At 53.9% G+C, this 17,040-nt stretch overlaps 1 protein-coding gene across 2 annotated transcripts in view; it reads right to left on the reverse strand.

Annotated features, from left to right (window-relative positions):
• Nucleotides 1-5,765: 5,765 nt before the first annotated feature.
• The window catches only part of Radil (Rap associating with DIL domain), a 56,237-nt gene continuing 44,962 nt past the window's right edge, over nt 5,766-17,040 (reverse strand). For both annotated transcript variants that reach the window (XM_071605407.1, XM_027919738.2), the window contains 9 exons: nt 16,074-16,186; nt 15,132-15,369; nt 14,240-14,412; nt 10,238-10,388; nt 8,963-9,153; nt 8,258-8,609; nt 6,884-7,023; nt 6,366-6,505; nt 5,766-6,104 (listed from right to left, as the gene is read on the reverse strand). In XM_071605407.1, coding sequence (XP_071461508.1) covers nt 5,999-6,104; nt 6,366-6,505; nt 6,884-7,023; nt 8,258-8,609; nt 8,963-9,153; nt 10,238-10,388; nt 14,240-14,412; nt 15,132-15,369; nt 16,074-16,186 — 1,604 coding nt within the window. In that variant the 3' untranslated portion in view covers nt 5,766-5,998. The remainder of the gene's footprint in view (nt 6,105-6,365; nt 6,506-6,883; nt 7,024-8,257; nt 8,610-8,962; nt 9,154-10,237; nt 10,389-14,239; nt 14,413-15,131; nt 15,370-16,073; nt 16,187-17,040) is intronic.

The following is a 17,040-nucleotide window of genomic DNA, read 5'->3' on the forward strand; positions in this document are numbered from 1 at the left end:
TCAAATCCAAGTTGGAATTTCGGAAAATGTGCACCTGGGCTGTTATACTTCCAAAACTAAAGAGGAGGTTGGTCTTGATTTTCATGAATGGGATTTTAAAAACACTGCATGAAATGCCCCTTTTCTCTCTCTTTCTAAATTAAACTTCTTTTCTCCATCCTTTTACCTCTCTATGTTTAACCCCAGATATATTATTCAGACCTTTTGTTTTTCAGTCCACTAATCCTCTCTTTTGTGACAAAATCTCCTGTTTAATTCTTCATTAATGTTTTAAATGTCACTGACTAGATTGTAGGGAAATTTGCACAACTCTAAATATATACTAGAAACCACTGGTAAATTCTATGGTATTTGAATTATATGCCATTAAAACTTAAAAATGTTCAATAACAAAAAATCGATTAAAAATTGATTAAAAAATGTTCAATAACTATAGTTTGCATTGCTTAAAGAAAGTTCTAGTTGTTGTACTTACCACTGAGCTTTATCCCTGACCTTTAATACCATCATCTCTGACCTATGCACAGCATTTTTATTTTCGTTGATTACCATATAATTTAATAAGCACAGATTCATTTACCACCTAGCACCAGAACTGGGACCCACGTGACATCCTACATCTACCCAGGTTCTCCTGGCCATCCATTCTCCCTTGTTCTGCCATCCCAATCCTGAGCCATTAGTTTCATCGACTTCCTTGAAATGTAGGATCCCCCACACACATAAATAGTATCCTTCAAAATATATTGTTTCCCTTTAATTTTAGCATTACAAAACAATATCACTGCAATCAATCTTTTAGGGACTTTTTTTTATCTTTTATTGATTTTATTTTTTTAATACATGACAGCAGTGGAATGCATATAGAGCACAATTTTTCATATCTCTGTGTATAGAGTATGTTCACGCCAATTCATGTCTTTATACGTTTACTTTGGGTTTTTTTGCATCACAATTTTAATACACATATATACCACAATTTTCATATCTCTGTTTTTATATAAAGTATGTTGACACCCAATTCGTATCTTCATACATACATGTACTGTGGATAATGATGTCCATCACATTCCACCTTCCTTGCTAATCCCCTGCCTCCTCCCTTCCCCTCCCACCCCTCTGTCCTATCTAGAGTTCGTCTATTTCTCCCATGCTCCCCCTCCCTACCCCATTATGAGTTAGCCTCCTTATATCAGAGAAAACATTTGGCATTTGTATTTTTGGGAATGGCTAACTTCACTTAGCATTATCTTCTCCAACTCCTTCCATTTACCTGAAAATGCCATGATTTTATTCTCTTTTATTGCTGAGTAAAATTCCATTGTGTATATATGCCACTTTTTTTAATCCATTCATCCACTGAAGGGCATCTAGGTTGGTTCCACAGTTTAGCTATTGTGAATTGTGCCGCCATAAACATTGATGTGGCTGTGTCCCTGTAGTATGCTGTTTTTAAGTCCTTTGGGTATAGTCCAAGGAGAGGAATAGCTGGGTCAAATGGTGGTTCCATTCCCAGATTTCCAAGGAATCTCCATATTGCTTTCCATATTGGCTCACCAATTGGCAGTCCCACCAGCAGTGTGTGAGTCTACCTTTTCCCCCATATCCTCGCCAACACTTATTGTTGTTTGTCTTATAGGGATTATTTTCCATTCACATGTTACATTGGTAAGAGTGAGGGGCGTGGCTCTGCTACAGTGCTTGCCTGGTTTGTGTGGGGCACTTGGTTTGATTCCCAGCACTGAAAAAAAAAAAAAAAATGTCTGCCTCCCAGCAGGTAGCTGAATTCACTCCACCAATTAGACTTGATGACACTCTGCTCCAAGATACCAACATCTCACCTGGGTCACTGTGATAACCTCATATCAGAGTTTCCTGCTTCTGTTCTCAGTACAAATGACAATACAGTTGGTCACTCAATGCAGCTAAAAATAATTCTATTAAGTCTCATAGCTTCTTTGCTCCCAAGTCTCATAATAAATTCTCGTCTCACCCAGACTAAAATCCAAAGTCCTTGGGCCCCAAACACTGTCAGCCGGTTGTCCACAACTCCCCTTGATGGCTTCAGCCTCACTGGCCTTCCCGTCCTGTTAAGTCACAAATGCACCCAATCTAAATCCTTTGTGCGTGTTGCTCCTCCTGGGAGTGCTCTGCCACCCAAACACCCACTGGCTTGTTCCTCATCTCCTGCTCTTTGCACTGATGACACCTTATCAATGAAGTTAATAGACACACTGCAAATTAACTACTGCCCCCTCTCCCCCTCCTCCTTCTCCTTCCACACGCTGCCCATCCCATCTAGCTGCACTGTTTTCCTCTGAAGCACAGATCACCGTGCACTCTGTCTTAACCTATTATTATGGGTTAGCTATGAAGGGTACCCCAAAAGCTCGTATGTGAAATAATGCAAGAATTTTCACAGGTGAAATGATTGGTGTAACCTAATCGGTGAATTGATCCACTTATATGGGTTAACAGGGTGGTAACTGTAGGCAAGTAGGGGGACTGGAGGAGGTGGGCCACTGGGGGTGTGCCTTTGGGGTTTCTGTTTTGTCCCTGGGGAGAATAATGCTGCCCCTCGCTTTCTCTCTCTGCCTCCTGGTTGCTGTGTTCTGAGCTGCTTTCCTATCATGCCCCTCTGCCATAATGTTTTGTTCTGCCTCATCTGGGCCCAGAGCTGTGGAGTAAGCCCACCATGGACTGAACCTCTGAAAGTGAGTCAAAATCAACTTTTCCTCCTCTGTTTTGTTATTGTCAGCTCTTTTTGATCACAGTGATGAAAAATCTGACGAAAACACCTATGAATTTGTTTATTGTCAGCCTAGGGAAAAAATGGTATTTAATTTCCAAGATGTCAAGGAAGCATAGTCCTTGTCTCTTTTGCTCATTCATATATCCTAACTGATTTTCTACCTGTTTGATTTACCAATTACTGAGATTTATGCTTAGGCCTCCCTTTATGATGATAGAGGATTCATCCATGTTTCCCTCTGATTTTTGCTTTATGTATCCTGAAAAAAATATTATTAGGTGCATCCAAGTTTAGAGTTGTTTCATCTTCCTGGAGAACTGAATTTTAATTACTTTATACATCTGATATATCTCTGTCCATCGTTTTAGCTTTAATTTTTATACATTCTTTTGTTTTATATTTATTACAAATATTACATAGATAGATTATGTTTATCTAGTTTGACTATCTTTTGACTTTTAACCAGTCTCAGTCCATTTGCATTTGTTGTGATTACTGATAATTTTGGATAAATTTCTACTATCTTATTTAAAAGTAAGTAACCTTATTTTGTTTTCTCCCCCCACTCCCTTTCCACCTTGGGTTTTGTTCCTTCACAGTCCATGTTTCTCCTCTGTTTGTTTGAAAGTTAAATATTCTTTCTGTTCTCTCAGTGGCCACCCTTGAAATTTCAATATATATTCTTAACCAAGTCTAAAGTTAACCAGTAACATTAGTATCTCCAAAACAATGAAACAACTTACACGCAGCTGGTATCCTGAATTTTCCCACTGACTTTTTATTTAAACACCTCCCAAATCAGATGCTACTCGTGTTGCTTTATATAGTGCTTTTATAATTATCTGCCTGTTTATTTGCCTATCATATATTTTGCCATCTTAGACCTTCCAGCAGATGTGATTTTCATGAAGTACAATTTCTTTGGTGTCTATCAGTACTAATTTCTCTCAGTGTTTATCTGAAAATATCTTAAATGTGCCCTTATTTTTGGAAGATTACTTAGGAGGGTTTATAACTCTATATTAAATAGTTTTTCCTCATCCCTGGAGAGAGACCACTGTTCACTGTTTCTCTGTTGTCTGGGGAGAGGCTAGCATTCTGCTGAGGCGTTTTTCTAGAAATCTACCCTACCCTCTGGCAGCTGTGAAGATCCTCTGTTTGTCTTTGGGGCTCCGTAGTTTCATTTTAATGTACTTAAGTGTAGTTATCTTTTGCTTTACCCTCTCCAAGCATTCATTGATCCTCTTGATTCTAAGGATTTTAGTCTTTCAATTCTGGAAAATTGTCAGCCCTTAGGGCTTTAAAAATTGCTTCTCCCTTATGTGCTCTCTCTCCTTTCAGAACTCTAATTGCTGCAAATTGCACCTACTCATTCTGGGTCTCAACCTTCATGTCCACATTTTAGATCTAACTTTGCCCTGTTGCACTTTTGCCACTGCTGTGAGAACATGCCCCAGCTCGTGCGTTGGGTGAGGTGGGAGCAGCATGGAGCAGGGGCAGACGCAGAGATGCAGCCAGCTCCTACCAGGCCACGCCTGCAGGCCAGCGCAGGAGGCCCGAGTGGGAATAAATGCTTTTGCTCTAAGATGCTCAGCCCTCTGACTTTTTCCCCCCTTTACTGAATTATGGCCATGGCTAACTGATGTGTCTACCCACGGTCTCTCTGGAAAACATCTTCAGGACTAAATGGGCAAATGCTGTAATGTCTTGAAGAGCCCCACGTGCAGTCGGCTCTGAGAGGTCTGTTAATGGTGGTCCTAGGCCTTCTCCCCAGGGCCCAGCCCTTCAGGAACTCTGGAGGAAGTGGAACCCTCGGCCGCTCCTCAGCTGCAGGTGGCCAGGCCTTGCTCCTCTACCTCATCAGGCCCCGTAACCAAAGCAGAAATGTGAAGTGCTGAGTCCCGCAGCCCAGCTGCCCAAGCCAGCTGCAGCCTCTCTGAACCTGTGCCCTCACTTCAGTGCTGGGCTCTAAGGATTTCCTTCCTTCTGGGTCCAGCCATTTTAAAAAATGCACTTTTCCCAGCATTTGGGGCACCTGGCCAGGGGCCACTGGTTGGAGCTGGGTGGGGTGTTGATGCGGGCAAGCAATGGAACAGTGGCCAAAGGCCTGGGGCAGATGTGTGGCACCGCCTCCTGGTGCTCAGCAGGGGGTAGCAGAGAACTGCTTGAGCCCAGTGCCAAGACCCACCCAGGACATTGCTTCAGAGGGTCAGGTCCTCCGAGGAGGCCTTTTCACGTGAGGGGTGCACTGCAGCTGATGAACTGAGGCCTTGTCCCCAGTGTCTCTCTGTTCCTGTCAAAGATGAGGACCTTGGCCCAGGGCGCAGCATCCAGCTCCACACACACAGGAGGATGCGGAAGCCGTCCGCACCCGTGCCACCAAGCTGCTGAACACGCCCAGCGTGGCCCCCTTCACGCTCACACAGTGCAGAAGTGTGCCACCCCCACTAGTACCGTGACTGGTGAGAAAGAAGCCAGCCTCCTGCCAGGGTGAGGGAACAGTTAGCCAGGTGGACATCAGCTGCAGATTAAGAGCCTATGGTCACCAGCCCAGCAGCAGAGCCAAGCCACTGGCTTTGGTGATAAGAGAGGAATCAGGGAGGAGCAGGAGGCCTCCTGGGACAGGAGGGTGGCCCAGGTGGCTCAGCCCCTCAGGGCGCGTCAGGCTCCCTTGCTTTTGGGGCATGTCGAGCAAGGTGACTGGAAAGGTGAGCCCACACTGATGGGCAGTGTGCTCTTCCCAGCTGGATGGGTGCATGGTCTATTTCCTGCTGCTCCTGCTTCTGGTGGGGAGGGGGCAGGAAGGGTCAGTCAAAATAAATCCACCCACAGTGACCATTCCTGGGCCCAGCGGTGGTTCTGCACACTGGCAGGGAGGCAAGTGGCCCTGGAGAGCCCCCAGCAGCCCCACAGTGCTGCCCACAAGGCGGTGTTCAGGGGGCCAGCCTGGGAGCCCACAGATGGCAGAGCCCAGCGACACCACTATGAATATGAAAGATAGTTTATTGCATCTACTTCTGAAACATCAAAGTCTTTAAACATAAAAGCTCTGTAAGAAACATCACAACTTAGTGTCATCTGTCATATAAATAAAATATACACTAAGATGTACAACAGGAACAGGGTGTTCTCAACATGAGGCCACCATGGGGACAACACATGGGTTTAAGAAACACACCCACAGCTGCGGCGCCCGCCATTACCTGGCAGCCGGTGGGCAGCAGGAGGGGGTCCCCCCAGCCCCGCCTAGGGAGGGGGTGAGCGGAAGTGGATCTTTTTGGCTGTGTCCACATCAGACTTGGCCACCAGAAACCTCATCTTCTTGCCCCCGTGTCGGATCAGGTCTACGGCTCTGAAACCAGGGAAGGAGGTCAGGGTGGTGCCCAGGAGCACCAGCGGCCCCAGAGCGGGTGGGACCCAGGGCCTCCGAGCAGCGCAGTTGGACTGAGCCTCCTGCTCCCCTCTGCTCTGCTGTCGCCCAGGTGAGGGGCCTGTGGGGCGAATGTCCTGCACCTTCCCCACCAGGGGTGCCCAAGGGCCAGCCCTGTCTGCAGGCGGCCCTGCCCTGGCTCACCCCACTGCGGGGGCAGCACGGGCCAGGGGTGGGGAGTACCTCAGGTAGCTGACACCCATCAGGCTGCTGCCATTCACCTCCAGGATGCGGTCTCCCAGGGACAGGCGCCCGTCGGAGGCTGCGGGGCTGCCTGGGAGCAGGGTCTGGATATAGAGTCCTGGGGAGCCCAGGGGTGTGTGCTGGGGAGAAGCAGAGGTCTCAGGGCTCTGCCGCACCGACACAGTCCCCAGCAAGAGCCCACCGCCCCTCCCTTAGAACCTGCAGGCCCCGCCCTGGAGTCAGCCAGCCACATTCATGATCGTGTGTCCAGTAAGAAAAAGGAGTAGACACCAGTCCTGCTCCCAAAGGGCCAGGAGAGTCCTCAAAGGCCTGAGGACAGACACAAGATGACAGCAGGCCCCAGAGAAGCCCCTTGGACAGGCTGAGCCTTCCATGAAGGGGGGTGTCCCCATGCTCCTCCCACCCGACTTGACCACGGCCACATGGCCACACAAGCTGGGACCAGGGGCAGCTGCAGGAGTTGGGGTCAGTCCAGGGAGGACCCAGGCCCCACTCACCATCCCATCAATCAGGCCCATCCCCAGGCCTGAGGGGCCCCTCTCCAGCTCCACCATGAACACGTAGCAGAAGTCCTCAGTGCTGGAGCTACGGCTGGAGGGGGCCGCAGGGGGCTCATCCGCAGCAGCCGCAGCATCTCCTGGTGGGAGGAGAGGTGTGAGGGACAAGGGCCCAGGGGCTGGAGGCAGTGCCCAGCTAAGCAATCAGGATGTGGGGACCTCGCAGAGGGCAGACACACCGCGGATGGGAAGTACATGGAGCCCAGGAAGGGCACCATCCGGACACAATGTGAGCTGTAGCCTGGGTCAGGGTCAGGCCTGTGTGGGGGCCTCGCCTCGTCCTAGCCACTAAGTGCCCAAGGACGTGGGCCTTCTCAGGCTGGCCATTTCCTGGAAGCCAGGACCCTGAGGGTTCCAACACGCGGTCATCCAGCAGGCTCTACTGCCCTTCCTTCCTCCTCCTCCCTGTACTGGTGACTCCATGTCCAATCACCCAGAGGGGTCCCACCGCTAAGCAGACCCTGCCCCCCACCCCCAGCCAGCTGGTGACCCACCCTGAGACCACAGGCTGGTGTTTTTGTTTGTGTTTTTGGTACCCAGAGGCACTTTACCACCAAGCCACGTCTCCAGCTCTTCTTATTTTTGAGACAGGGTCTCACTAAGTTGCTGAGGCTGGGCTTGAACTTGTGATCCTCCTGCCTCAGCCCCCCAAGTCACTGGGATTATAGGCGTGCACCACCACACCACCGCACCATGCCGGCCCTGTGCCTGCTCCCTCCAGTAGCGCTCATGCCACCAGGGTCACCTGGGCCAGGGCCTCAGGGCAAAGCCGGGTCTGGTCTGGAGTCTCCCCTGACAGTTCTCTGACCTATTGTCCCCACACACCTCAGCCTCTATTGGCGGGAGACCCAGACCTTGTGGCACCTTCCAAACTCAGCAGGAGCACTGAGGACAAAGCACGGTGCTCCTCGCCCAGGGCCAGGTGGGGGCTGCTTGGCCAGCAGTGCCCTTTCCAACCAGGCCCAGCTGTGAACTGCGCCCCACAGAACACACCTGCACACGCACGCACACAGGTGCAGACAGCGGGGCACACACCCCTCCTCCTAAAGGCTCCAGCTCAGCCAGCAGAACCCGTCACCTGCGTGTCCTCTACCTTGAGCACAGGGCATCCCGACAGGGGAATGTGTCAGCCGGAGAGGCAGCCACAGCTGCCAGTCCTGAGCAGGGGTTGGCTTCCCTGCTCCTTCCTATTTGGCCCACCATGCTGAGTGCTGGCACTGGGGGACAGGCTCTTAGGGAGAAATGACACAAAGTAACCTGCTGTTAAGGTGCAGAGTAGGGCCTGAGGTAGGCCAAGCATGAGCTGGGCCTCACCTTCTAGAACTGCACCCGGGGGGCCGCCCAGCCCGTTCCTCTGCCCTTCTGGGAGAGCTTTTCCACAGAGGCCGCCTGGTTCTGGCCAGCCAGGGCTTCTGGGCTCCAGGCCGAGTGGGCTGCTGGGAGGCGTGAGCAGGCACGAGGAGTCAGTGTTCAGGGGGCCAGCGGGGGAGCCCCTGTGGCCCGTTCTGCTGGGCTGCCTTGCCAGGGGGCCCTGTGTCCAGGGAGCCCCAGCAACAGGAAGAGAGCGCACAGGGGTAGATTCGAGGGCTCCTCTGCCTGGATCCCTGGGAGCCAAGGGGCAGCCCTGGCCCTCAGGGTGCTCCTCAGGGATGGTATGGTATACACCCTAGGGAGAGAAGGACGAGAGTCAGGCCCTGGGGAGCAGGCAGGCCGGCTTCAGTGAGGGAGAGGGTCCCAGGGCCCCTGCAGGACGCTGTGCCACGAGGCTGCATGGGGCACAAAGGGTCAGAAAGGACACCTGCTGGCCTGAATCATATAAAATGGCAGGCCTCCCCACCACCTACAGTCGCAGCTCGAGATCACTCAATGGTCCCTGCTAAGTCCCCAGCTGCTTCTAAGCAGACCTGCCTCCATTTCCACCCTAATCATCAAAAGAGGGCTGTCAAGCCCACTGGGGACCACGGGACCAGGCAGCTCTGGGTGACCGGCCCTCTCCCCAAGCACACCCATGCCTGGTACCTCAATCCCAGTGGCCTGGGCTGCTCCACCACCAGGACTGGCTGGGCCCCGCAGGCCCCACAGGAAGTGCCGGACGTACAGGAGGTGCTGGTAGACGCTGTCACGCGGGCACTCGGCCTCTAGGTCCACCTGGAAGCCCTCACTCGGCAGAACGATGGGCGGGGGGTTGTCATAGGACTCCAGGACATCCTCTGCAGCAGCAGAGGGCGAGGACACTGTGAGTGGCCCTCCCGTCACCTGGCCACCCCCCAGCACTGAGGAACTGAATCAGCAGGCTGAGCTCCAAACCACCAAGGACACAGGAGGGTGGGATCTTAGGGTGACCAGCCATGACCTGGCTTTCATTCCTTCTGATGACCACCCATCAGGGTGTCCAGGCTCCTGGACAGAAGACGAAGCCCTTACAGTCTGGGACTCTCTCACCACAGCCCAGAGAGCTGCTCTGGGGCCAGCCTGCCTGAACCCACGCTAGTCCCCTGCCTGGGGCATCGCCAGGTGACTGCGGTCCCCTCAGTCCTATGAAGCTGGATGAACTCTGCCCAGGGGTCAGGGCCCAGAGGGACCCCACCCCTGCACAGGCTGCAGCATGGGAAGGCCAAGCGCGTGCTGGGCTCCGTCCTCCAGCGTGAACACCTCCTGGACGCCAGGACCTTACAGGGGTGCTGGGCTAGAGGAGTGGCGGGGAGGGGCCCAAGGGGGGGATCACACAGAACCAGGAGTGCGCTCAGAGGTGGCCTCTGCCACCGGTGGCCAGCAGCAGCTCACAGGGTGGGGCTGCAGCCTCCCCCCCAGGTTTCACCTCAGGTGCTGTGGCGTAAATGAGGCTCACCAGTGGGACGTGAAATTATTTTAAAAATTCATATGCAACTATGTGAGGCTGTAACCATATGGACCTGCCCAGACCCCCACATGTGGATGGGGTGAAAATGTGTGCGTAGCCCACAGATCCTCCAGGCCGCGTGTGTACAGGTGTGCCCATGAGCGGCTCACGTGCTCAGAGCCCTGGACTACCCTGTGGCTTTGAACTCCAGACAGAGGGAGGCCTCTGGCCTGAGTTCGGGCACGGGCCCAGGGGCTCCTGACCCCCAGCACAGGGGTGCCCGGGTCTCTAGGTGGGGCAGAGTGGCCCGGTGGAGGTATGGAAGCCCAAGGACCCCTACTCCCACTTCAGATGAGCAGGTACCAGTGGGCTGCTCTGCCACTTTCTGACCTGGGGATGCAGGCAGGTCCTCAGATCCCTGCCCTGACCCCTAGCCCTGCCCAAGGTGTTCTTACCTGACTGGAAGGTGTCGGGGCTATCCTGGGCGCCTGGCTCCCAGGCACTCATGGGGCCCATGGCTGAGGCCAGCTGGTACTGAGTGAGCAGCCGGTGCAACTGCGCAGGGCTCAGGGCTGGGAATGTCGTCCGGAGGGTGGCCCAACTCATCTGGTGACAAGTAGGGGCACGGAGTCAAAGGCCTCCAGGTGCATGAGGCCGCCCCGAGCATAGCCACGCTCCTGGGAGAGTCCCAGTGTGGGGCAGGGCACCCGGTCAGGCTCTTGGCCCGCACGCCAGTGCCCAGCGTTCTCACTCCCACCAGAGCCGTGCAGGACAGGAGTGAGATCAGTGAGGGGACAGCACCACGCGGCCTCACAGGACAGTGGACGCCACACAAAGTCCCCTGTCACCAGTCAGGAATCCCCTCACAGCCACAGGGTGGAGAGAAGAGGCTACTGGGAAACAGGGCGGGGGTGGGGGGAGAACCAGATTCTACCTGGCACCGTACGAAGAAACACTGTGGGCTACAGTCTCAGCTGAAAGCAGAAACTGTCATTTAGGTGCCCTGAGCCCACCATGAGCGCAAGGCAGGGGGCTCGCTTAGACAGAGGAGAGCATCGGCCTCTGGAGGAGCGGAGCCCAAGCCGGCCGCTCCCCGCCCCCCACCCCGCATGTCTTGTTTTCATTTTGCTCCGGAGGGTTTGAGGTTGACACCTGGGTGTGGCTCCTTGTGACAATCACGCTTTCTCTTGTTGCCCCGCGGCATCTGAAGGCAGTGACATGCCACCCTTCACTCACACTCTGCTGTTGATGAGCAAGGACTTGGGGCCACTGAATGACAGGCAAACAGGGGAGGGTGCCAAGTGCAGCTTAAACAGGTCCACTGGGAGGAGCTCTGGCTCAGAGCAGGGCGTGTGGCCACCCAGGCAGATGCCACCCACAGCCTGCGCCAACGGCAGCACAGCAGGGACCCGTGTAGTTCCACTGCTGCCCCCTCACAAGACTCGCCTTCAGCAGCCTCCGCTACAACCAGGCCCGTGTGTCTGAGGATCAGGACTTTAAACTGAGTTCCTTGGATGATTGATGGAGCTGCTCATCTTTCATGTGGAATTTTTCTTCCCCGCTTTGTAGTTTTTCAAATTGAGGTTGTGCTGGTGGTTTCGAAATGAGATATGATTATCAAAATGAGATCTTTTTCAAGTTCCTGGAAGAATTGGGGTCATAATGGTCTTTACTTTCTTCTGTGAAGTTTAAAATAGTTCAATAAAACCATCTGGATCTTGAATCTTCTTTGTGGGGGGTTCAACAGATTCAATTTCTTCAATACATAGGACTACTCATACTTTCATTTCCTCTTGTATTAGTTTTGGTAAGTATTCATTTTCTTGTCCATTTAATCTAAATTGTCAAATCTGTCAACATAAAGCTATAATATCCTGCTACTGATTCATAATTCATAATGTGTTCCCTTTTTCATTCTTGATACTTGCAGTTTGTTTTCTCCCTTTTATTAAATGTTTTAAAGAACCAACTCTTGGCTTCATCTCTTTTCTCTACATGCTTGTCTGCCAGCTCACTGATTTTTTTTTTTTTTTTTTTGCCCTTATCCGTCATTTCTTCCCTTCTACTCTTTTTGAGTTTGATTTGCTTTCTTTGTCTTGCTTCATGGTCATTCATTCTCCGCTGTCCTTGTTTTCAACTGTATTTATTTATGGCTATGATTTTTCCTCTCAGCACTGCTTTAATGCTAAGTTTTGTTATTTTGTATCTTTACACTTGCCCACCTTGATGCAGCCGGAGGGAGCCATGGGTAAGATTCAGTCCGCCTCTGCACGATCCTCACACCAGGGCTTCAATGGAGAGTTTGGTGTTTACACTCTAAGGGGTCCTGAGTCTTTGTCTCAGCGTTGTGAGACTGCTGCAGATTCCACTCTGCTTTTCAGACCTCTGTGTTTAGTTTAAACCCCTTCCCACCCTGAAGCTCCAGATCTCTGACAAGCATTTCCAGGGGACAGCCCCCTCGGTCTCTCAGTTTTTGTGTCTAGCCTAAGTGATGACCAAAGCCATGTAAGTGTCTTTTTCCCAGAAATGTCCCCTGCCTGGAGAGAGTCTGGGTTCTCAGCCTCCCACATATCCTGCTCCCAAGACACCAAATGCCCCTGGGGGAAAGCAGGAGGAAGAACTTCTCTTTTGTCCCTCTGGGCAGATCTGTGTCTCTTCTAACCCTTTAGCGACTCTCCCTCCTTTAAAACAGAGGACTTCTGTTCCATCTGGCTGTGCAAGTTGCTCTCAGAAGAAGTGGCAGGCTCACTCCAAGCTATACATTCAAGTCTTTTCCTAATGTCTGCTGAGGGACAGGGTATGGCTTAGTGCCTGCTTGCATGTTTGTCATGCACGAGGCCCCGGCTTCCATCCCTATCTTTCATGTGGATCTTCTATTGTGTCAGAATCTTTACATCAATTTCCAGAGACACCTTTCTTTCAACTCCTGAGCCTTTTGGTGGCCTTGCTATAAGCCGATTGCTCTACCTGTCTGCCATCTGCCTTCCAGCTTCCAAAATGGTATTGCTTTTATCTCTTCTACCATTTTCTTTTTCTGGGGTATGCCACTCAAATCACTGCTTTATTTTGTGGAGTGATATTTTGAAAGGAAACAAGTTAAATTATGGTTTCCATCTGTTGTATATTCCAAGACACCCACATTTTCTATAGTGATTAAATGCTTCATTTTTATAATGAGAAAACAAATAACTTTTAAAGAACGACACTGTGGACTGTATGTAAGACACACCGTTCCTGACACGCAGCAGGGTTACAGTACCCGCTGAAGGCCTAAGTGATGCCTGGATCCAGATTTGAAGCTCAGTTCCACTGAGCGCTCACTGTGCGACCTCAGCTCTGCCATCCACAAGACAGGGACCACGACTTCACCAACTCAGAGGGTGGCACTGAAGACCCACTGAGACGACACAGGCAAGGCCTGGACCCTCAGCAGAAGCTCCATCATCATGAACACCACCACCGGCAGGACAGGCCGGCAAGCCCCGGCACGCTGTGCTGGGTGGTGGGCTGCTCTTCTGGACAAGCTGGCCACTCACTCCAGACTCTACTCTGAGTTTTGCCTGGAGATGGGCAAAGTAGCCACAAGACCATTCAGCTCAGAATCTACCTTCCTCAACAGCACAGAGAGCAAACCCTACCTGGGCCGCCCTGTGGATGGCCATCACCCTGCAGTTCACCCAGTGTTTTCCCACAGGAAAAAAAAACCTGGGCTGGGTTTCCATTAGTTACCTGTGCTGAATATTTTCCAGGGAAGGTGGCGAGGGAGGAGGGCAGGGTGGATATTACACAAAATGACCATGAATGTAATCGCACAGGTCCGTGGCTCAAGAGTCCAGCAAGGTCTCACTGGCAAAAATCAAGGTGCCAGCAGCGGTGTGCCTGTGAGGGTCCAGCCCCTGGCCTGCCTGCACCTCTGTCAGAATTCCACTTCTTGCAGCTCTAGGGCTGAGGCTGTGTTTCTGTGCTGGCCATCAGCTGGGGTCCAGCTTCCAGAGGCCCTCAAACGCCCCACTCCTGGCCACTCCATCTTCAGAGCCGGCCACGGCAGAATGAGTTCTTCTTTCTCCTTCCATCCACCTCATCCACCTCTCCACCCAACGCTGCAGACCTGTCTGGTTAGATGGGAACCCACCAGGATAATCCAGGGTCATCTCCTCATCTCATTAAGGTCCTTGATCTTGTCACGTTTGCGAAGCCCCCCCTTAGCATGTGGAGTGATAATCACAGGACCCCAGAACTGGGAACAGACACCCATTGGGACCAATGCCCTGCCCACTGCAGGTGGGGACAGCTGAGGAGCAACTTTGTGAGTTCTCTATGGAAGGTTTGAGTTTTCTGGGTCTGGAAACCAGGTTCCCACCACCCCTGACCCAGTGTTTCAGCCAGTGACCCCAGATAAATACATGGGACCCACTCCTCCCCACACTGCTGGTCTTCCCACTGGGATTCCCTCCTACCTGGATGAGCTGAGCGCTGGGAGTGGCCAGCAGGTGGAGGGTGCAGGAGAGCTTCCGGAAGAAGCGCTCCGCAGCTGCCCCAAGGCCGGCGCTCCTACACCACTCCAGGAGCTGCTGCAGGCGGGCGCAGGCCTGCACACCTCGGGGCCAGTGGAAGCAACTCAGGGAGGGTCCTGGGGAGGGGGAGAGGGTGATGCCCAGGCCACTCAGCACAGGGCCTGCTCTCCCTCTTCAGGTCACTGAAGATGGCACAGTTTAAGGACAAATGTGAGACTCTGCCTCAGTTTCCAACGCAAACTGACCTGCTTCCCAGGCCCTGTCTGGGCAGGGGTGGGCGGGGTAAGAGGTGAAGGAGGCAGAGCAACAGGGCAGAGGGGTGTGACAGCCACTGACTGCACAATGCAGGTGTGGAGTGGGACCCCTCCTTCCACCCAGTGCGCCCCGTCTGTGCTGGTGACACAGGTGCTGCAGCCTGCTCCTGCTTGGCTCTCTCATGTCACAGCAGTGCCCCTGGCTGGAAGTGACCTGTACCTCAAAGCCCTGCAGCTGGAGGAGGCACATCAGCTCCCCACGGCAGTGTCGAAGGTCAGAGCCTCTGCAGCTGCACTACCGTGTTCCCTCCTGGCTTCTGCCCACTAGGTGGTTCTGGGCAGTGTGTGCCCTCCCAGTGACCAGGAAGGGCCCCGGAAGGCCTGTCAACCCTGATGGGACCAGAGCTCCTGCAGGGCTCACTCTGGGCCATGATTCTACACCCCCAGGCCTCAGCCAGCCTCCCACCCACCCCCTTGGGACCCCCCCCCCCGCCCGGGGTCCTGCACTGTGGCAGAGGGTCCCTCGGGTTGTGCCCATTTGTGGCGGGAACGTGGGCTGGAGGCCCCTTGGCCACACTCACCCTTGTCCAGGAGCTGGTTGAGGAGCAGCGTGCCAGAGAAGAAGAGGAGGTAGGAGAACATCTGGGAGGCCACCTCGGGGTGCACCTGGAGCTGCCGCAGGAGGTCCAGGGTGGCCTGATACACACTCACTACGCGCCGCAGCTCCTCGGGCAGCGTAGGGGCTGAGCGCCAGCTCTCTCGGCGCTCCGTCTGGAAAGGGGGGCATTCCAGGAGGCCCGGGAGGCAGACATACAGGCACTGGGTGGTGACAGAGAACGGAAAATCACTTCCAGAGGTGCTGGGGCCCCCTGGAAGGCCCCACCCAACAAACTCCCGCCTGGGCCTCATCAGGTCCACCAGCCGAGCAGGCAGCATCGGGGCCTGGCAGGAGCTGCCTCTGGGACTGCTGGGCACAGAGTCACATACAGCAGGCTCAGCGGGGGCTGGCCATGGTGGTCATACGGCACGTGCTCCTGTCAAACCCACGATGGCCCGCAGAGGCACACAGAGGTGGCACTGGTGGGATGAGCTCCAGCAAAAGGAGCTGGAAACACCTGTGAATTCTGAGGGAAGAGTGGCCCCTCCTGGGAAAGCGGCTCACCCTGCCCTCAAAACAGCCCACCTGGCTCAGGGCCAGGGCGCTGGCAGCAGTACTGCCGGCACCAGCCAGGGTCGGAGTGGCACAGTGTGGCATCCCAGGTGCCCCATGCCAGACCTCTCAGGCCTTATCACTGATGCCCCCAAACACTGCCAGGCAGGGGTGTGTTTCAACAGAGGGGAGGGGGCGCCAGGTGATGCCAGGTGTCCTTGGAGAGCAAGAGGTGACTAGGGGATGAGGGGTGCACTCAGGGCCTGGCGGGACAGAAGCCACCTCATCCCTGCTGAGGCTGAGCTCATCACAGCCCCTTCCCCAGTGCCCCAAAGGTGCCCTAGGAGAGCCCCCCTGGGCGCTGCCCGGGCACCTTGGAGAGGTAGTAGACGCACTGCTGGAAAGCGTACAGCACCACCTCCTCCAGCGCCGCCATCGCCTCCTCGCTGGCCGTCAGCGTGCAGGAGAAGAGCGACTCCTTGGAGCCTGTGGGGAGATAGCCCTGTCACCCAGGCGCAGGCTGCAGCAGACCCCGACCCTGGCTCCCAGGACGCCTCTCCTGGGAACACAGGGTGAGGAACCCACGCAGCAGCCCTTGGAGAGACCCTCACCCCATGAAGTCAGAATGCTCAAGAGAGAAGCCGCCACTCAGCACCAGGGGCTGCCGGCCCAACTGCTGGCCACATCAGACAGCCCGAGATGCAGGCTGGGAGGGGGCTGGGCCAGAGCAGAGGGACAGAGCCAGGCCCTCCCACCTGCACCAGACCAGCCGTGGGCAGGCCTGAGGTCCAGAGACAGAGCTGGCGGGAAGAGGGATGGGCAGGCTCTGCGGGACGAAGCCAGGAGTGGACCAACACAGGGGACATGGGGTCTGAGACCCTGCCACAAAGACACTTGTGTCCACTAAGCCTCTGCGAGAAGAAGAGGCCCCTGCTGCTACAGGTATAGGGGCCTGGCCACCTGCAGAGAGCCCAGGCCGTGGGGATCTTACAAGGGCACAAAGAACACATGCCATGACAGATGGGCAACAAGGCCTCCTGGGCAAGAGCTTTGGACAAAAAATCAGGAATGACGAAACCAATCCTGCCAGCTCTCAGGACAAGACCTCCAGGCCTTGAGGATTCTTCCCACAGCCACTTCCTGAAGGTCAGCAGGGACCTGTGGCCTCTGCCCTCTCCGTCACTCTCTGGTTGCTCTGAGTCTCCCTGGGTCTCAGCGCCTGCCATGCTCACCCAGACCCCAGCCACAAGGCTTCTGCATCATGTGCAGGACGGGACACAGGATCACTGCCCCCATGCCCATCACCAGAAAGAGACGCTCAGGCCCCACCAAACACAAGT

The sequence above is a fragment of the Marmota flaviventris genome, chromosome 19 (assembly GCF_047511675.1).
Source record: "Marmota flaviventris isolate mMarFla1 chromosome 19, mMarFla1.hap1, whole genome shotgun sequence".
NCBI classification, from domain to species: domain Eukaryota; kingdom Metazoa; phylum Chordata; class Mammalia; order Rodentia; family Sciuridae; genus Marmota; species Marmota flaviventris.